Source organism: Tripterygium wilfordii, chromosome 9, assembly GCF_013401445.1.
Source record: "Tripterygium wilfordii isolate XIE 37 chromosome 9, ASM1340144v1, whole genome shotgun sequence".
NCBI lineage: Eukaryota > Viridiplantae > Streptophyta > Magnoliopsida > Celastrales > Celastraceae > Tripterygium > Tripterygium wilfordii.
In genome coordinates, this window is record NC_052240.1 from 3,481,334 (window position 1) to 3,502,710 (window position 21,377).

At 36.5% G+C, this 21,377-nt stretch overlaps 5 protein-coding genes across 7 annotated transcripts; 4 read left to right on the plus strand and 1 right to left on the minus strand.

The window, feature by feature from the left end:
- Positions 1–310: 310 nt before the first annotated feature.
- Positions 311–2,674, plus strand: LOC120004982 (nascent polypeptide-associated complex subunit alpha-like protein 1). Of its 2 annotated transcripts, none has more exons than XM_038854390.1 (4): positions 311–467; positions 1,390–1,471; positions 1,895–2,031; positions 2,157–2,674. In XM_038854390.1, exons 1-4 carry the CDS (start codon positions 405–407, stop codon positions 2,487–2,489), a joined length of 615 nt encoding a protein of 204 aa, XP_038710318.1. In that variant the 5' UTR covers positions 311–404; the 3' UTR covers positions 2,490–2,674. The 2 variants fall into 2 exon arrangements, with proteins under 2 accessions (XP_038710318.1, XP_038710320.1); XM_038854392.1 differs by having other exon boundaries at positions 1,898–2,031.
- A 13-nt stretch (positions 2,675–2,687) lies between these two features.
- Positions 2,688–5,353, minus strand: LOC120004981. The gene is made up of 9 exons (XM_038854389.1): positions 5,254–5,353; positions 5,029–5,148; positions 4,513–4,558; positions 4,274–4,325; positions 4,021–4,116; positions 3,716–3,769; positions 3,590–3,655; positions 2,958–3,036; positions 2,688–2,880 (listed from the first exon to the last, which is right to left on the minus strand). Exons 1-9 carry the CDS (start codon positions 5,311–5,313, stop codon positions 2,803–2,805), a joined length of 651 nt encoding a protein of 216 aa, XP_038710317.1. The 5' UTR covers positions 5,314–5,353; the 3' UTR covers positions 2,688–2,802.
- A 2,089-nt stretch (positions 5,354–7,442) lies between these two features.
- Positions 7,443–8,682, plus strand: LOC120005034. The gene has a single exon (XM_038854462.1). The coding sequence runs from the start codon at positions 7,589–7,591 to the stop codon at positions 8,135–8,137; it is 549 nt and encodes a 182-aa protein (XP_038710390.1). The 5' UTR covers positions 7,443–7,588; the 3' UTR covers positions 8,138–8,682.
- Positions 8,254–13,056, plus strand: LOC120005912 (probable serine/threonine-protein kinase PBL19). The gene is made up of 7 exons (XM_038855797.1): positions 8,254–8,277; positions 8,602–8,723; positions 9,078–9,228; positions 9,635–10,430; positions 10,533–10,681; positions 11,021–11,239; positions 11,711–13,056. Exons 1-7 carry the CDS (start codon positions 8,254–8,256, stop codon positions 11,963–11,965), a joined length of 1,716 nt encoding a protein of 571 aa, XP_038711725.1. The 3' UTR covers positions 11,966–13,056.
- Positions 13,057–16,281: 3,225 nt separating this feature from the next.
- Positions 16,282–21,074, plus strand: LOC120005067 (transcription factor MYB33-like). 2 transcript variants are annotated; one of them, XM_038854507.1, is made up of 5 exons: positions 16,282–16,346; positions 16,894–16,975; positions 17,813–18,234; positions 19,243–20,257; positions 20,652–21,074. In XM_038854507.1, exons 3-5 carry the CDS (start codon positions 17,878–17,880, stop codon positions 20,945–20,947), a joined length of 1,668 nt encoding a protein of 555 aa, XP_038710435.1. In that variant the 5' UTR covers positions 16,282–16,346; positions 16,894–16,975; positions 17,813–17,877; the 3' UTR covers positions 20,948–21,074. The 2 variants fall into 2 exon arrangements, with proteins under 2 accessions (XP_038710435.1, XP_038710434.1); XM_038854506.1 differs by having other exon boundaries at positions 16,296–16,513.
- Positions 21,075–21,377: the final 303 nt, after the last annotated feature.

Consider the following 21,377-nt stretch of genomic DNA (forward strand, 5'->3'; position numbering starts at 1 on the left):
TTTAGTGCTTTCCAAGATTTGGACCTTTGGTCATTGAAAATAAAAGTCAAAGGTAAATGTAAGTTAAATATCTTAATTCTGTGGTGTCTGTCTAGGCCTTGATGAATAGTAATTGGGTCCATCATTTGGGCTTTGACCTTTTGGGCTCACAAAACTCGGAGTTTTGGGCTGTCAACTTTGAAAAGCTTTTGGGCCCACAAAACTCGGAGTCCTGGGCTTTCAACTTCGAAAGGTCCAATAACCGGATGAATGTCTAGTATTGTAATTTCGAGCGCTGGACCTTCACTCTAGTCTAAAATGGTCCCCGTCAAAAGCTAATCACTGTAATTTCGTTATTCGGGGTTTTAGGGTTTTAGTATTGGTGAACGCGGTTCCACTTCAAGTATCTCGACACATAAGCGGACATGACTGCCCAAACTCAGGAAGAGCTACTCGCCGCCCTTCTCGAGGAGCAGAAGATCGATGATGTAATTTCTGTTTATCTGCGTTTGTGTTTGAGATCAGAAGCTGCTCTTTTACTTAAATCGGCTTGAAATGTGTGTTTTCAGATCTCAAAGATCGTCTTTTGTGGTTACATTTCGTATTCTTTTTGTACATACCTATCGCTTAATTGGCAGATTATGTAGTGGTGTATGCGATTCTATGGTTTCTGAGATGCTAGAGGGTTAAATAAGACTTGACTGATCAGAAAATTTTAAGAAAAGCAGTAAACAATTTCAGATTTCATTGTCATTAGGCTGTTGTGGGGGATTTTGTAATTAGCGTCTGTGTATTTTGCGATGCTAGCTAGAAACTAGTTGCATATGCTTGCGTATTGTTCAATGCTGCATATAGATGAGTTGGCTCTTGCTGCTTTTGCATGTTTTGTAAATTTTGCTTATATCCATTGTCAAAGTAGACCAGGTTTTATTTTTTGTGTTTTGTGGCCTTGGTGTACCAGATTTCATGAAGTTATGAACTCCATTCATCCTGATTTGGGTTTCTATATTGCTTCATCATATTTTTCGGTATATATATACCATCATTTCACGGGTGAACATGTGGCCCAGTGGTAGTGTTGACAGGGGTGCAACCTATAGGTCATAGGTTTAATTCCTGGAAACATCATCCCCACCCACTACGGGAGCCTTGGGCATTGGTGTTGTTTTATATATATACCTACATTTCATGATAGTTGGTAATAATGCTTCTGTCTTGGATTATAATCTTATATGGTATGTCTTAACCTTTTAGTGCACGGTTGATAAATTACTTGCAGCTGTTTACTAATGACAGTATAGTTTGATGGAAAGTTCATCCCCTCTACTTTTTCCCCAGTTGAAACACCAATACTGGCAAAATGAGAGTTCTCATGTTTTAAGTCTTTTCCTTTGTTTTAAATACCCTTAGAAGCCCGAAGAACCTGTAGTTGAAGATGATGATGAAGATGACGATGAGGATGATGATGATGAGAAAGATGATGGAGCTGAGGGTACGTTAATTCCAAAACATTTAAATTTACTTTGTTTCTTCAAATTGATGATACTCGAATTTATCGTTGTCAATTCAAGCAAGTTATTTTCATACTCACAATGAAAGTGTCAATGTGAAGGAGTATAAATTGAATAAGCTTTTTCTTGGAGAGGTTTAGAAGTCATTAATCTTGCACTATCTGTTATAGATGTAGTTATCTAACGTGTAACTTGGTTTTTGTTTTTATGTGATGTGTGTTTTATGATGGATTATTTGAGATGTGCAAAGTATTTGCTTAACAGTTTGATGTAGTTAGTGGCTTTGCTTTTTTAATTGAAATATAAAAGCTGTAATGTGATATCTGCAACAGATTATTATTGTACTTTCTTTTTGATTTATTATAAACAATGGGTTAGAAACCAATTCCTTGTTCTTGTGTCTGCAGGACAACAGGATGGAGATGCCAGTGCTAGGTCAAAGCAAAGCAGAAGCGAAAAGAAGAGCCGAAAAGCAATGTTAAAGCTTGGGATGAAACCTATTCCTGGTGTTAGCAGGGTTACTGTTAAGAAGAGCAAAAACGTTAGTGTTCTTTACACTCAGAATGTGCTACCATATTTCCTGCTTTATCTATTGTCTTTCTTCTTTTTTTCAAAATTATTATTATGTTTTGGTTTTTCTGACAAATTTTGTACGACTTTTATCAGATATTGTTTGTCATCTCAAAACCGGATGTTTTTAAGAGCCCTGCATCAGATACTTATGTTATCTTTGGGGAGGCAAAGATTGAGGACTTGAGTTCACAACTGCAGAACCAGGCTGCCGAGCAGTTTAAAGCTCCTGATCTCAGTCATGTTATCCCCAAACCTGAGTCATCGGCCATGGACCAAGATGATGAAGAGGTGGACGAGACTGGAGTAGAGCCTAAGGATATTGAGCTGGTGATGACTCAAGCAGGTGTATCTAGGCCAAAGGCTGTGAGGGCACTAAAGGATGCCGGTGGAGATATAGTTTCTGCTATCATGGAGCTTACCACCTAAGAATCATTTTAAGATTTTGTTGTGCAATGATTTACTGGTACTTTATTTATAAATTTTCAGAGTAATGTGTGAGTCTGGCAGATTTTTTTATTTTCTTATTTTTGTGCTTTCGTTGTTATCATCTTTGTATCACTAACCAGATGATGCTTCAAGGGATGAATGAAGGTCTTGTTTTGATTTCATGCGAAACTTCGGATATAAAAACTCTAATTTGTGCAATTGATTCCACATTCTTTTCTACTATTATTGTTCCTATTTGTTCAACTCCGCGAATTCACAATAAAAACAGGGATAGTGATCCCTCTCGGTATGCTTAAGCCCAAAGAAGTGTCACAACAGCAAATACCATGATGCCAAGTCCAAAACAGAATCCAACAATTGCCATGAATGCCTGAAGACATTTTTTACCCAAATTAGTTACCAGTAAATGGAGTAGATTATGTTGCAAAAGTTCCAAGCATTGGTTACCTTCCATTGAGACTCAAACTTGAATTTAACAGTGAACCATGACAATCCTCTGTCAACAAATGGTGCAACTGCAAGGGCCCTGCATCAAAACAAAGAGCTCCGAAATAACCGTAGTGTTCTTGATTTATAATGCAGCTAAACATTCATCTAGATAACAAGAAAGTATGTCCAAATGGATGGGGTATGTTGCATTGTTGCAAGTGGCTGAGTGATAGAAACCATCATAGGAGTCTTCTTCCAATACTAAAAACTTACTGCACTTCTACATGAAAAGGCGCTGAATTGATCTTGCAATGACACCCCTACAATAACATCCATAAAAAAGAACTATCCCCCCTAGCTTTGGAAAAAAAGAGATTCAGGGTGGCTCCGGATGGAAAGAGATGGGTTGAACCCTCTGAACTCGAGCATCTTACATTTTTGCAATTTCCCAAATTTTTGCTTATGGTGTTGGGGGAGTGTCTTTTTGAGGGCGTTTTGTTATAGAGCATCATGGATAAATTTGATTGAAGCATCCAGCAAATTCCAGCAGTAAATTATGATAAAACGACCTCATCGTTTTAAGACATGTAAGCAGCATGATGTCCATTTAAACTATTAATAAGAAAGAAAATTTAGTTCTAGCAGCATACCCTGCAGCTCTCACAAGCTTTGTAACTTGACTCCCAGCCCATACCATGGCCATTACTTTGAGGAATCTGTGAATTAGTCGTGTCAATCACTTGTAAACCCACAAGCATTCAATAATAAGTTGTTACCTTTTAGCAGCAGCAAGATAGCCAATTTTTGCAGGTACTGGGGCGACATAAAACCTGGAAAGCAAGTGAAGCATCGAGTTATGGGATATTTAAAGGAAAAAGCCATACGATCTTCTTACATAAACAAGTTTGTAGCTTTGTAATTAAGGTGGACCAAGCGATGTGAGCATATAAAATGCAGATTTGAGTTAGCAAAAGGTTTTGAGAAGCATTTACGTATGTCTCTCGTAATATGCCAGCATCTGGAACTTATGTACATAATAAAAGAAGCACATCCAAAATAATGTGGAAACATTGTTACTCACCACACTACAAGAAATGTTGTGAGATAGTAGGCAGTATTTAGTAGCCCATAGGCCAATATACCAGAAATCCCATATCTTCTTAGTTTCTCCAATATCCTGCAAAATTGAATGAACCAAAAAGTACAACTTTGCATATGCTAAACTCGTGAGGAGGATGGGAGAAAAATCATAATATACATGCAGTTATTATGTCATTAGTACAATAAGTAGAACTTAGCATCAAATGAAATGTGGAAGGGTAAAAGGTAAGTACTCTTTAGTTGTGAGCGGTTTGTGCTTGCTACTCTCACTCTTTTCTGCTGAGCCTACAAGAAAACCAATGCAAGTGAATTTGGGAACCACAGGAAATTCCTAGTCTATAGTACATATTAGATGAAGATTACATATCCTTCATGACAGTATGCATGTGTTTCTGCATATGCAAGCATAAATAGTTACACAAAAATCCTAATCCTAGTCATCCAACTGAAAATTAAAACAAATAGAAAATACCTTCATGGTTAAGAGAGCAGTCGTTAGCATCTGGGACACCATGAGCCTAACCACCCACCAAAAGTACATAAACTGATAAGCATGTTTTGGTCAGAGTATCTAATTTTGGTAGAAACTACAAAGTGTCAAAATCTCATGAAATCACACCATTATCACCATTTTCAATTTCTTTAAGAGGGTTAAACTGATACAAGCGAATAGAGCAGAAGAGTATATAAACATTACATGGGGGCAATAATATCATGTAGCAGACAAAAATGAAATGAAGCCCCACAACATACAAGGTTTACAAATGTTTTAGAAGCATAATATACTGCTGAAGCAACTATATCTCACACTTACTAATCCTGATACATGTATCTAAATTCTAAACACCAATTGAAGTTTCATAAGATTATTATATTAAGACATATCACTGGCACTTATTGCGTGATCATAATTCCTCAGTTAATCTCCTAAACTAAAAGGAAAAAAGAGCTCAAATTGAAATAATTTTACAGAAGAAGTCGTGCTCACATTGCCATCAGCATTAACTGCAGAGAGTCCCGGATAATGATGCTGATTAGGAATCCGGTGCTGAAAGTGAAAGGGAGAAGAAACCCTAGCAACGCACATGTAGGGTAAATCATTGAAGCCCTTAACCATCCAGATTTGATTATAAAAAGAAAAAGTTAATCATCTGATTCGAGTAAATTGGAGCCGCAACGCACAGAGAACGTAAGAACTGAAGGTTAGGATTACCAGAAGATGCGCGACAGGGAAATTATAGCCGTTACCGATTGCTCTAACGGACAAAGACATTGTGCGGTAATAGGCGCGAGAACAGAATTTTTATCTACACTACAATCTACAACTAGGTTTCTTTAAATGATAAAATATTTTTAGGGTCGGAAAACTATTCAATTTGGGATTATTTTTTTTAATTTTTATAATTGAATTTTTATTTCAATACGTAGAACTCTGAGTTTTTCCTTTAATTTGGGGATTTTTAATATTTATATTTCAATATATATAACTCTGAGTTTTTTTTTAAAAAAAAACTATATTTTTATATTGCTAAAAACTTTTAACAAGAAATATTTCCCAACCATTTTGAATCAAATCCAAAGTTTGAGTAGGGATAAGAAGAAATTTAGTTAGGGTGAAACAAATTCAATTTTAAATTTGGGGATTTTCAATATTTGTATTTTTAATTATATTTCAATATTTATAACTTGGAGTTTTTATTTTTTATTTTTTATATGTCAAATACACATTAGATAAATGACATAAAGACACTTTGGAGTCTGAAAAAATGCTATTGAAATATATATTTTAAGTTTAAAAAATTAGGTGATAATATTTATCACATTGGGCACCGGTTAACAAGACCTTGTTTATATTAATAAAAAAAAATTAACATTTTGAATCAAATCGAATGTTTGAGTAGGGTAGGATAAGAAGAAATTTAGTTTAGGGTGAAACACTTTGATTTCAATGTTCAATTCACTCCCAAGATTTATTTTTTTTAATCCATTCAATACAATAGCTTAGAATTGCTTATTAACTTATTATACATATACCTATATTACTGTTTCATCAATACATTCTACAACCATGTCCATGTGTAATACAATATGAGATACAATTAATCACTTATCTTCTTCAAATAAACTGAGCTGCCATAGATTGGTTATTTACTTGTTCAATTTTCTTGAGCATAGTTAGTCTCGTTAGCAAAACAGGAGCAAGCAAGCATTACTAGTTTTACTTTGGCATACATGGTCTCCCTTACTTTGTTTTCATCTCTACTTCTGCAGAGCATCTACACAGCCGGCGGTATGTATTAATACCGGAATACTTGTACATCCCCTTTCTTCAACCGAATTTGGGTTCTGTAAACATCAGATGCTGCAGAATGGTCGTCTCTAAACAAGATGCAATTCAGGGCATAAGGGTAGGCAGGGAACAATGATGTGATACTCCAGGTCATTTTCTTCCATCCAATGTCTTGCTAAGCATCTACACAGAAAAGTCCAAAGATGAACTGTTAAGCAAGACAAATTCAAGAATCCGATCAGAGAAACCAAAGAACAAGAAAACTTGTAGGTTATTTATTACAGGACAAATTGGAGATGCAGGGGATCAAAGATGCCTTTGTAAAGGTCATAATCATCCAAGTGGGCAGAACTTTGAAACAACTGGTTCTATTATTCAGAAGCCTTGAGCTCCAAAAACCTGTGATTCCCCATTCCCTTTTGGCCGACTTGCCTCAAAGAAAACAAGCACCAAGGACGAAAACAGACTTGTTCAAACGGAATTATATAACCTACGGTATGAATACAGATATATTATCATGCAGCCGAACACGAAGTCTTAGTCTTTGTCACTAATGTTAATAAAGCAATAAAAAAATCATTTGCCCATAAGAACAGGCTCCTTCCTAGGAGAACTTTGGTTTCATCGTTGCAACATTCTCGAGTCTTTCAGCAAGCAACCAAACGCCAACAATTTTGTATTAGAAAGGAACAAAGCATTGGAATCAACAGCATGTCATTATATCCTCTTCCAACAAAGTGAAGAAGAAAGCCATAGACACATACCTCGCTAGGATATCCGAATATGCGCTTCCACTAACTGTAGAGATCCTTGCTTGGAATTGCCACCACTCTTGCCCCTTGCATCAGTCACGCATAAAGGGTATTCTAGCAAGTTTGTGTTAATTCATTCTTTCTCATATTTCTTCCATTTGACATGCCATCTTCCAAATTCCAGTAGCACCTCTACTTCTTGAACAGAAGCTACCATTGGTTGCTTCCACTCCTCTGTCAACAGGACACCTGTGATCTTGCATTACAGTGATTCTGATGGTGTGATCCTGGCCTTAGCTGGCCAGGTTTTGCTTCTCGTGTCCTTGCCTCATAGAGATAAGAGTCCCAAAAACTGTACTTAGTCGATTTAATTCACATTTTCATGGTTAGTAGTAGAAAGAGAAGTAAGGCAGAATATAAAACGCATTTAAGATAAAAATAAAAAATCAAACAATCTCAGGAAGCCTCTGCATTATCTCTAAGAACAATCTTCAACAAGATCAATCATGTCTACAGAAGCTCAAAGAGTGGTGGTAATCCAGGATGCATCAAGGAATGTTAGTGCAGGTGCAATCGGATGGGTCCTGCAAGGCTTATCACTTAAGCATGGAGATGTGCTTACACTCCTCGGAGTTCTTCACCAGGTTAATAACCCTAGTACGTTTTCTTTCAAAGGAGCTGGGAGAATGTGTAAGGATTTATATTTTCATTTCTTTTATGCTCTCGATAGAAGAATATCAACAAGGTCAAGTACAATATATTTAAAGATTACAGAAGCTGAAACATATGCATCTGTAGTGCAATTGAAAGCTTCTCTCACTTCTTGGCACTGGCTTCTCTTCTTTTTCTTTTTCTTTTTCTTTTCTCTCTCTCTCCCTCCTTATTCTCCACCTTTCTCAGTGGGATACAAGATCAACGTGGACTCCAGCTCAATGTTTGGAGCAAACCCAAAATTAGTTGCGGAGGCAGTTTCCAGAAAGATAGAAGAGTATCAGAACAACAAGGAAATCATGAAAATCGCAAAGCAGTGTGAAACAGAACAGGTCAGACGATAAACTAACAGCCACACTGAATGCTAGTTCCTTCAATTGATTTTATAAATCTTTGATTCAACAGATTCTTGCCATCTCTTACATAAGTACCAAGTCAAAATCACCAGATAAGTAGAGTAATGGCACTCAATTCACTAGCCTGGGTAGATGCATGTCATTCAAATTGTATACAAAGATGAGATCAAAACAACACCAAGGAAAAAAAATTATAAACATGCATAGTACCTTAACCACCACATTTTAGAAAATTTAAAACCAGTGCCATTCATAGATTATACTTCAGTAGCATTTCTGTTTTATCCATCATGTAAACTTTGCATCCAAATAATATAATTCTAATGAAATTTTCAGTGGTCAAATTAACAGATGATCACCTGAGTAATCCACTAATTCATCAGCATGCTCAATGCTCATTAGTTGAGCTAAATCTGATATTTCAATCTCTATTGAATATATGACTGATGCAGCATCTTTCTATGCATTACACTCCCCAGATCGAGTTTCAAATGGAGGTGCGTGCAGGACCTTCAAGGAAGATTGCTATAAGGGCTGCCAGAAGTTTAAGAGCTACATGGGTGATACTTGATAGGTAAGTAAAACTTTCTAGGTGTTAATGGTATTACCATGCGGACACTGAGTTTTTGATGACATTGAATTCTAAATTCAGTTCCAAAAGGTGCAAGAGCTTTAGACAATTACATGAGAAGAAGAAATCTAATATTAGCAGTACAACTTATAGTTTTTCAACAAGCTTTAATTAAAGCTTATGTATAAATCTTTTTACATGAAGAATTACAGAACATGATTAGATAAATATACTGTTCTTGTAAAGGTAAAAAAATGTATCCTAGTTTCGTTGAATAAACTGCATATTCAACTTGCGTAAGAGAGCCAACATATTCCATCTATGAAGGTTGCATACTGTCAATTCTCTCTGGTGCAGGCAGATGAAGAAGGACAAGAAATACTTCATGGATAATCTCTCATGTGGTTTATCAAGGATAAAACGTGACAACAGTATTGAGAAGCTGAGAGAACCAAAAGCAAGAGAAAACGTCAAACAGGCCATAGAAACATCAAAACCAAGAGACAGTGTAATATATGATGAAATGATACCAGGAAGCCCAAGGAAAAAAGTCTCTCCTCAAAGTAAGTGGACTCTAGTCACAACAATATCTATTTCATCCAGTTAACCTATTCTTTACATACAGCATACACAAGCATGATCTTTTATTTACATGAGGCTCGGCAATTATTTAATGGACCAATTTCTTATATGCATCCTGAACAGATCTCCATGCTTTGGAGAAAAATGTCAACAAAATCCCTTTTTTTTTCACTTCATCGGTTTTTCAAAATATGTGGTTTACTTGGCGTATCGGAGAATAGCCTAGTAATTCTGGCTGTAAAAGTAAAGAATTAGTCCCAGGACTAGCTTCACCAAAAAAAAAACAAGAACAATTACCATCGTCTTCATAACCAGTAGAGATGTCTACATAGTTAGATTTTCCACAATTTAACCTTAAGCCTTTTTTTCCAGAATCTAAAAGTCCTCCGGAACGCAGCTTAGGCAAAGAACAAGATGATGATGATTGCGACGAAACTACTCCACTACTACATAGAAAATCATCCTCATTATGTAAATCCTCGTCTAGTGAACAGCTCGCAACATCTTCAGTTCTAACTTCAAGTCTAAGCCATACTGAAGCATCAAGCTCAAGTTTTACCGATGCAAAGAGCTCTATCTTTCATTTTCAAGAGGAAGACATCACCACAAATACAGAACTAGAAACAGTGGAGGAGCAATCCCCATATTCTTTTGTTGAGAGTCTTGAGAGGGGTCAGAAAGAAGTGTACAATATAGGAAGTCCAGAAGAACAACAAATGGAACATAACAACAATTTTGATTGGATGGGAGGAATTCCTACAGACGAGACATTCAAAAATCCAATTTGCCCAATATGCAAGAATAGACGACCAAAAATAGGCTGGAAGAGGGACTTCACTCATGCAGAGCTCCAAGCTGCAACAGAAGGATTTTCCCCCAAGAACTTTCTTTCAGAAGGTGGTTTTGGTTCTGTATATAGAGGAGAGCTGAATGGTCTGAAGATAGCTGTAAAGCAACTTAAAAATGCAAGCTTGCAAGGAGAAAAGGAGTTCAAGTCCGAAGTTCAGGTCCTCAGCAAAGCCAGACATGAGAATTTGGTCATGCTGCTGGGCTCATGTTCAGAAGGAAACCACAGGCTGCTTGTTTATGAATATGTCTGTAATGGTTCACTAGACCAACATATATCAAGTAAGAGCAAAACTACTTCAGAAAATTGTTTTCCCTTTCCATTCTAATTTACTATAGACTATGTTCCTTATCATACTAACCAAGATGCAACAAAAAATACAGAGCATGCTCGTAGACCTCTCAGTTGGGAAAAGAGGATGAAGATAGCAATGGGAGCTGCAAAAGGTTTACTATATCTGCATGAGAACAACATCATACACAGAGATATGAGACCAAACAACATCCTTGTAACACATGACTATGAGTCAATGGTAATTTTATGCTGTTAGATTGATGCTTAATTGCTTATTTGCTCACTGATAGAGAGATAGTTATATTGAGTCAGGGTAGGGGACTCAATTTTTCCACTGATTCATTTATAATCTACATAAATATCGTACTACAAAACCTTTTGATATATTGTCTATTTAAGCTGGTCTCAATGCTAAATGTTTAGGACTGCAGTGATCCATTATACTGAAGGATATGCCTGGTAACCAGATGATTTTGGATTTACATCATTTTGAACTTTCATAGGTCGTTCTCATGCACAAAAAAAGAAGAAAAATTTGTACCATGTCAAGTTTCAGCTAACATGTTTACTCTATTAGCTTGGAGATTTTGGCCTCGCAAGAAAACAAGAAGACTCAGATCACTCCTCAGAGACAAGAGTCGTGGGAACTCTAGGATATTTGGCACCAGAATATGCAGAGTGTGGAAAAGTGTCAAAGAAGACAGATGTTTATTCCTTTGGCGTGGTGCTACTACAACTGATCACTGGATTCAAGACTACGGACAAAAGACTTGGTGGAAAAAGTCTTGTTGGATGGGTAACAGACTCAAACTCAAAGCAAACAATTTTCTGACTATTGATTGATCCAAATGCATAAATTTCCAACTTCCAAGGCTTACCCTGGAAAGATATGTCAGCCTTTACCATAACATAGAATATGGCCCATTATAGGCATATTAGTTTTATAAACAAGTTTAGTAAATGGAGCACTAGAACTCTTCCTTCTCCTGAAGGGTTTCTGAATAAGATTCTTTTATGCCTTCAACCCTTTCTTTATTTCTTCTTAACATTGAGGGAAAGGGGGAAAATGAAGGGGAGGGGAGGGTAGGGGGAGAAAAAAGAAAGATAAGGAAAGATAATTAGTAGAACAGTTCTTCTATATCCCAAGATTGTTATTTCTGACAGCCTATCTCACATCACAATCATGCACAAGGGGACAATGAAAACTTCACAAACATCTCATTCTATTCAACAGGCTTCTTACATATAATTACAAAACTTGTTGCAGGCAAGGCCATTACTGAAAGAAAGGAACTACCCAGACTTAATCGATGATAGGATCTTGGACTCACATGATGTGCATCAACTATTTTGGATGGTTCGAGTAGCAGAAAAATGCCTCAGCAAGGATCCTCATAAGAGATTAACAATGGATATTGTAAGTTTTTTTCCAGAAATAACTATGATGCATTCACGTATAAAACTGAAGTACAAAAAACATTGCGCCTCTTCTCCATTGTATTTCCAAAAAAAATTTCTATAAATGCACACCGCCAATCTTTAATTGGCTGCATAAAAGAATGTTTTCAATTAGGATCCCATGAAAATACTTGGAGTGGGGCATGTCAAATTTTTGCGCAAGCCTTAAAAATGATAATGTTTCATCTAGAGTATATCTAATTCCTTTAATCCATTTTAAGCCATAAATGGATGACTCCACAATCACCATGTTATAAAAAAGAAGAAATGTAGCAAAGATGTGAAAAACTTGAAATTTGGTATTAGGACAGGATTAAGTAGCTGTCATGAGATTCCAAGCATTCAGATCTACTTGCCCCTTTTTTCTCCTCAATTAAAAGGAAGCGTGATCAGCTTAAGAATTGGTTCATTGTATCAGCATGTATTTCTTTCATGATAATCAGAAAGTAGCTCTTTTGCATGTGGTTGATTTAACAATATAAGTAGGGATCGATATTTATATTGCGGTTACCTAAGACTAAGGCTTAAGTGTGCAAATCATTATGCCAATCATCATAGTCAACACTTGAGTATAGAGGCTAGAATAACTTTCTTCTACCACAAAGAGCCCTCCGTGCCAACAGTACATATGCTTAATGCTTGTATTTTTGGCTCTTTGCTAGTTTCATTTCTTAAATCACTTGCTTTTCATATCAAATAGTGCCTATTCATGACTATAGGCCAACTCAGATGTGCTGATATGGTGTTTTGTAACACGAACAGGTGGTTTGCGCCTTAAATTACTTAATGGAAGGAAATACGAACTGCACTATCATAGACTTGTCACCATTAAAATCAGAGTCAGTAAGTAGCATTCGTGGCTCCTCTGAGTCACAAGGTGATGATGCACGTTCAAGTATAGACAGTACATCAATGTACAGCACGAGTCAGATGATTGGTAATCTTCCATCTTCACCTTCATTACATCTTTTTCTTGCAAAAGATCAATTACATCCGCAACTAAAAGAACAAGCAACACTGGTTGGCAGAAGGTATCACGAAAACAGCCAGTGAAAATCACAAGGTGAAGATGAAAGACTGATGCAGCAAGCCATTAATTTTGTTCTTCTTGAATTGGGACGGATTTGGGGATTAGAGTTTCTGCTTTGCTCGACCCTAAACAAAATCTACATCAGTAGTTTAAAACTATATCAACTACTTTCTCATGGAGCAATCATTCAGATATGATGACCCAGATCTTAAACTTCTGAGGTATTTAATTTCTGTTATTTATCTATTCAATTCTCATTTTCCAACAAATTCTCTTGTCGCATCTTTTGTGGAATAAGAATTCTAGTCTCCATAAATGTACTACCTAAAAGGTCCCAGAAAAATGTTTTTAACAGTTACATCCCAGGATTGCTAGAACTTAATATCCTTGGGGTTTTATTGGTATAATTTATTGTTTTTTATTTTTCATAAGATAATTTATTGTTACTTAATCTATGGAACAACTGAAGGCTGACAGATCAAGATAGTGTGCCAGAAGTATGTACCATTTGATTGTTGGACAAAATTGAAAAGAAAAATGCAATCCACATTGCAGAAACCATAAAAAGTACCAATAGAAATATCAAAATGAGTAAATCTCCTCAGTCTAAAGACTCTAAACCAAATTCTTGCTATCATAGAAGGGAAAAAAAGAGGCTATATGTACCTGTGAGACGGCCTATTGAACACAAAAGGGCGGTGGAGTGTCTTCAGATCCCACTAATATGCATAATAACCAGTTGTATTGACATCAAAATATCAAATACACCATATACAGCTGCATTGGAGAAATAGCAGTATGAACAATGTTCAAGCACCAGTAAATTACATAAACCAACTACAGCGAAATCGGTACAATGTAAGGAATTCAAGAATTAATATGATACCTGAAAGCAAGAATAGAAGATTTTCTCTGTACTTTGTAGAAACAAGAGTTTTGGAACACCAAGCAGAAGTTGAAATTCTTCAAAGAAAATGCCATAATTATCATTCTAATAGGTGTTATTTACCAGAAAATCTCGGAAGCATCAAATTACAGAGTCTAGAGAGAGAGGATTGTCTCTTATTGAGAAATCGATATCAAATTTAGTGAGGATCAGGTCGATCACAATGAGCCGAAGAGAAACGAAAGAGAGTAATGCAGGCTTACAATCGTATTTGAACGAAGAAGGGTTGTTACTGGGCGGGCCTTATCTGTAGGGCCTTAATGTGGATTACCCATTCGTGGGCTGGACATTGAGAGTCCAAATTTCAATAATTGCATTTTTTTCTTGACATTTATGTATTCAGACAAATATTTGTCTGATGTTTCAAATCCACAAGCTAGATACCACTAGGCGATAATGTAAAGAATGTAAAGAATATCATCTGAGCCTCTAAGGTTAGGAGTTCAATTTTAAACTGACGTCATTATCTGTTGGACGATTTGTGTGTGCGTAGCTCGGCTCGAGTTTGGATTTAGTGGACTGTACAAAATACCCCTGTCGAGTTGTTGGGGGTGGATGGAGAGGAAGAACGGATATATGTAGAAGCAAGTGTCTCATGTCAACAATTCATTCACCCTCATTTTCTTTTGTCCTTAAAATGCGTTAGTGTGCATTACGCATCTTGTAATGACGCAAGCCTATCTCAAAATTCATCGCATATATGATATATTGACACCTTTTAAATTAATGTGATTTCTAAAAAAAGGGTTTGTATTGTAAATATAAATAAGTGTATAACTTAATTAATGTAGAGTTATTAAATGGAAGAGTATTGAAAGAGAATATTTCTTTCTCCTTTTTCTTCTTTCTTAAACAAATCATCATTACATGTATTTATATACAAAATGATATCAAACGTAATTGAAGTATTAATTACGTATTAAAGACTAAATTACATGTTATGACACATCCATGTGTTGTTGCCTTTAATGAAACCGTTGTGACTTTCATTCTCTTCATATGGGTCGTCCACATTAAATATCTCATAACAGTGTAAGATTTCTCAAACCAATACAAATAAAAATTTTGTGGGAGCAACATATTCATGTCCATACATGTACATATATGTACACATACATATAGTTTTGTATAGGTTTCTTCCAAATAAAAGCAATGTATTTTGGCTTGAATGAGCACACCCTATCAGTCAATTTGACAATAATGTCGGTCTTGGACATATATAGAAGAACAAATTAAATAAGACATATATGATTGATAATGGCACTCTATAAAGATTGATGATGATGGTAAGTAGGCTCCTCCACAACAGTTGGGATCACGGGATGGGGACTCTCTACTCGCGAATGTGTCGTGACTCTTCCAAATTATCTAGGCAGATTTGAGCGTGCCTACTCTGACTCAGAGTCTGGACTTGGTGAGCTATTCAAAGGGCACATTTGTTGAGGAGTTCAAAAGCTTGGGGAAACCAACTTCTGCTGAGTTGTTATAGATTAATAAAAAAGAAAAAAGTTTAGGGAAACCACTTAGATGAGGGCAAATGCAATGGGAATTAATTTGCTGGGCCAACATTTTTGTTGGCCCGGTCCCACCTCTATTATACAAAAAGTCAAGTCAAACACGAATTCTAATACAGCCACATCAGCAAAACACAAATTTCTATAAACTTTTTCTTCCCACGCACTTTCTCTTTCCACCCAACCCAACAACATTCCATTCATCCATATTATCCACAACAAAACTACATCAAAACATCAAATATCAATACATCCACATCAACAAAACACTTATCCCAATACAGCCACATAAGCAAAACACATTTTACAATACAGTCACATCAGCAAAAAGACAATATCTTTGTTGGCCCAATACCACTTCACCATTGCATTTGCCCTGATAGCCTACTTGTGGATCTGTCTAGGACCAAATCATATGAACTCATTTCCACTGGGAGCAATATCATTGGGGCATGCATTGGGTTTTGACCCAATTTACACTGTCTTCAATTGGGAAACTTATGTGTATGTTGGCCTAACAAGTTTAGGGGAACCAACACATGCAGAGTTTTTCTCGAATAATAAAAAAAAAGAGTTTAGGGAACTACTTAGGTGATAGCCTACTCGTGAATCTGGCTAGGATCAAACCATATGAACTCATCCCCACTCGGAGTAATATCTTTGTGGGTATACATTGAGTTTTGACCCAACTTACATCGTCTTTAGATAGAAAACTTCTATGTATGTAGGCCTAACAATTCTCAATTACAAAGGTCATATCGCATCGGATGTCCAAAGGAGAAGGTTATAGGGCGTGGTTCTCATTTCTCAATTAAAATAAAAAAGGTGTTATATTTTAAGATTATGAATACTCGAAATACTAAATAAGTCACTACTATGATAAATGAGTCAAATATCTAAAAACTCCGTGGATTACTAAAAATGGGAAATGGAGGCAGCTCACTTTGTAGAGCTGGTACTCCCTCCTCCTTTTTCTCCCCTAAATTTTCTCTTCTTTCGCCATTTTTGTTTTAGTTTTCACAATTCTCCTTCCTCTCTGGTTCTGTGCGTGTTTTGGATCTCTGCCAAATGTTCTTTCACTTTCTACGCTCAGATCCTCTTCTTAGTCTTTCACAGATTACGGTTAGCTTCATCTTTAATTTTTGTTTCTGTTAGACTGTTAGTTAATCACTTGTGTAATCTGAGGGAGGGATTCATTTGATTTTGATATGTATGTCTTCTCTTGCTTTATGAATTTGTTTAGCCGTATGTGGAGGCTCGAATTTGTAAGCTTGGCCTTTTCTGCTGATAATATAAACTCATGGTAATGTGAGCTTGACCTTTTAGGTTATGCGTAGATGTAATTTGTTTGGGCTGGAAATTTGTAGGTCTAAGTTTTCTGAAGATTATGTAAATTTATGTTTTGTTTGTGTTTTGAATTGATATCAGTGGTTGAATTCTATATTCCTTAGCTGTTTTTTAGTATGTAATCATGGAACTTCTCTCTCTGGAATTATTTTCAGGCATTCCATGCTCACAATTGTATCTGCTCCAAGCTCATTGAGGCACTATATCTGACTAATTTGGCGTCTAGGTCTCCCCCTGGTATTAGTTCGATTTCATTAGTTAGAATTTTTGTTACATTTAGCTTTTTATCGTCTTAAAAGGTTTCAATTTGTTTGTAGTTTCTCATAAATGACAATTCTTCAGACTCTATTCTTTTTTTCTTAGGATGTTTGAATTGCGATATACTTCTCCTTATTTTTTGTATTGAATATTGAATAAGAACTGTTTTGCAATATAACACCCAGCTTTACTTATTTTGCTTACTTTAGATTTGTGAATTGAATGAATAGCACACATGTAAGGGGAAATGTTCAGCTTTCACGGTTTGGACATTTGTTTCTCTTGATTTCAATTATTTGGAGCCTTTATCTTGCTCTCTGGTTTTTTTCTTGGGTAAAACCGTAAAAGAATTAAAAGGAATTAATTTGGGATTGTTATGTGCTTTTCCTTTTTTAGGTTCTTGGGCATCTGTCTCTTGCTCAATTGGGATGTCATAACCGACAAACTTATTATCCATTGAATTTTAATGCTTGCTATGTACTTTTCTGCATATATCTATGCATTTATGTTGGGCAATAGAAAAGGTCTTACGTTCATATCTATCACGAGTTACTTTGTTTCCATTTCTGAACTGTTTTTACGTCACCGGATTGTGGACTTGAATTCATAGCGGTAGAAATCACTCTTATGGAAGGTTCCCATTTGGTTTGTCGCATTGCATAAAAAGGCTTTGCTATGTGGAAATAAGGACCGCGTGGAGGTGGAGTACAAGTATCAAAAAGTGGACAGCAAAAGGCGTCGCCTTTTTATTTATTTATTTATTATGTTTTATTAGTATTTTAGTCCATTTATTGTCGTCCCATCTCTTTTTTTCAGGCTTTTATCCTCCTGCTTGAATGGTTCTCAGCTGTCAGCTGGGATTGGGGTTGTGATGATCAGAGATGAGTCATACAACGAATGAAAGCGGATATGGGGTGCTCTCCCAGTATCAAATGGAGTCACCTGATGACGGCGATTGTGGCAGAAGTTCAATTGGAGGAGTTGTTTTGAAGAAGGGTCCATGGACATCTGCTGAAGATGCAATTTTGATTGACTATGTCAAGAAGCATGGAGAAGGGAATTGGAATGCTGTTCAGAAGCACTTGGGCCTGCTCCGCTGTGGGAAAAGTTGCCGATTACGCTGGGCAAATCACCTGAGGCCAAACTTGAAGAAAGGGGCATTTACTCAAGAAGAAGAGCAGTTGATCATCGAACTCCATGCAAAGATGGGAAACAAATGGGCACGCATGGCTGCACATGTAAGTTTATCACACATCATTTCTTAGGATTTGGGAATTCAGTTGACTGAGGTTCTAAGTTTGTGCAATTCGAAGTAGCTTTGAGAATTTCTTTGACTAGCAATTGTTTTTACTGTGAGAGAGTTAAGGTTATTATTTTAGGCTAAAATCATTTACTGAATCCAGATCAATCCAGATCATCATCATATCTCCACAGCCTCCAGCCGGAATGCCTTCATCACATTCCATTTATCCTTTGTACTTATTATGATAACCTTAATGAAGTTTCAAGATCATTTTGTGGATGATAAAAGACTGAACCACCCTTTCTTCCAGTAGATTTGGGAAGGAAAAAAAATCTTAATAGGAAAAACTTGCAAAGTGATGGAATTATGCTAGTGGTAGTTAAACGAATTTTTGAAGGAAAATTTTTTATTATAAAATTTTTAAGCTTATGTGCATGCTTTTGCAATTTACTGATCCCCATCAAAACTTTGAAAAGGGATACTGGAAGACATGATCTTCTGAGGGAAATGATGGTATACTTTGTCCAGATTAAGTGATCTCAGTCGATTATTCCTGAACAAGTAGGAATAATTAATCATAATTTATTCACATTCCCGGCCCCAATCCTCCAAGAAGAAAAGAAATGCATGGCTGTTTTAATAAACATTGTTTTTTTGGAAAACAAAATGGTGAGATTCCTACAAAAATTGGTTGTAGTTTTGCACTTTTGCTATTTATATGAACCAGAGTTCAGAGACTTTCTCTTCTCTATCTGGCATGGGAATTCTAAAATGGAAGAACTGAGAGTAAGAATGTGTATCCAATTTGTGCTTAGTGTAAATGATAATGAACTCTTTCTTAAGAGATACTGTCTGGAACGTTTGCACAAGGTTTTTTGAGATTGGTGTGTCAAGCATGATTTCATTTTTATTTTTATCAATGTGTGGTGTATAAGCTGTAGAAAATAGTCTGCAAGTGTTATCTATTTCTTATGTGTTTGTGATAAAAATTTCCTTTTCTCAGTTGCCTGGTCGTACGGACAATGAGATAAAAAATTACTGGAATACCCGTATTAAGAGGCGTCAACGTGCTGGCTTGCCTCTTTATCCTCCTGAAGTGTTTTTGCAAGCATTGCAGGAGAGTCAACTGGGCCACAACATTAATGGAATTAATAGTGGGGATAACTCGCATCATGATCTCTTGCCAAGTAGCAATTGTGATATACCTGATGTCATATTTGACAGTTTAAGGGGGGCCAACAAGGGGATCTTACCTTATGTTGCTGAAGTTCCTGATATTACTGCAAGCAGTATGCTGATGAAAGGTGTTGGTTCTCAATATTGTAGCTTCACTTCCTCTAGGATTCATCACAACAAGCGTCTTCGACAATCAACAACCTTATTCCCTGGTCACAATGGCAACGTAGAAAATGAGTTCCTGTCATTTAACCAAACTGAGGGTGATATTTGTGATAAAACTGCTCATTCAATTGCGATGTCTGTTCCTTTTGACCCTGATCCTGCCACTAAGATCCTGAAGTCGCTTGGGGCAAATCAGGGTGGCCATACCCTCTCAAATGACAATTTCTCCGCTTCTAAGCCCACTTCTGGTGCTGTGAAGTTGGAGCTCCCTTCACTCCAATATCCTGAAGCAGATTTAAGTAACTGGGGGACACTGTCCACACCACCTTTACTTGAGTCTGTTGATGGTTTTATCCAATCTACCCCGACAGATACAGTGGATTCAGGCAACCTCTCACCATGTAATAGTGGCCTGTTGGATGCTTTACTCCATGAGTCAAAAGCTTTGAGCAGCGCAAAAAATCATCTATCTGACAAGAGTTCAGATTCATCTAATTTGATCCCTGGCGTTTTTTCTGGGAGTTCTGCCTTGAATATTGGTGAGGCAGAATGGGAAGACTATAGTAACCCCCTTTCTCCATTGGGTCATACTGCTACTTCACTTCTAAGTGAGTGCAAAAATCCAAGTGGCAGTGGAAATTCTTTGTATGGACCCCCACCTGCTGAGGCATACACTGGTAATCATCTCTTTCACTGGACTTAATTATGGATGATAGTCATGATTTACAATTTTGTGCCATTGTTTTGGAATTCCAATACTTTTTTATTATGAAATTCAAAAATCACTTTTTCAATCCATTGGAATATGGATATATGAATGTGTTCTGGGTAAGCAGACCATATGGGTATTTATGTATTATCTTGGTTTCACTGATGCCATTCTATTGATGCAAATTTATTAGTTTCTCTAAACAACTCTGGTATGCAAACACACCCTATTTGTGAGTGTACTACATGATGTTGTTTTATCAAGTTTCTTGAACTAAATCTCTGATCAGGATGATTCCTGCATTCTCCCAAGTTGCCACTGGTCTTGAATTACATGGGTGATTTACATTTCGTTGAATGCAGGGTGTAATATGAAATCAGAACCAGTTAATTGGGCTTGGACCCCAGACAGAGAGAGAGAAAGGGATAGTAGGTTGAATATTACTCGGGTAGATGCTTTACTTGCTTTGGATTGGCTTGAGCAGTGTCCCGGTTATGCCATGACTGATAATGCCTTAACAAACCTTCTTGGTGACAATCTCAGCAATGACTATAAGCAGATGGTTTCCGGAACTTGCACCACAAGCCAGGGACAAGGGCTGGGTTCTTGTGGTTGGAATAACATTCCTACTGTTTGTCACATGTTCGACCTTCCTTGACATTTCCTTCTTATCATATATCATTGCAATTACGCAAAAGATACTTTAGTTGCTTCATTTATGCCGATCATTTGTTTAATGTGTAGATTACATTCAGATCGCAAGAGGTAATTTCGGATGACGATAACAGCATTGTGTCTTCAGTCTGTTTTTACTTTTTAGTACTGGCTTTAATTTTCACCTCTTTAAACTAGTTCTTGGTAGTGTCTGCCAAAAAAAATAACAAGTTTCTAAATATTACTTTACAATTAAATTTTTAATTCAAAAATATTTGACAATCAAAATATTTATCAAAATGATATATGTCCATAATTTTTCCAACCATAAACTTAGATAATCTAGGTGGCAAGGTAGATAAGTATGTCACGTAGATTAAAAAAAAATAAACAGACTTTATTAAAGAAGTCACATAGGCATGTTACATGTTTAT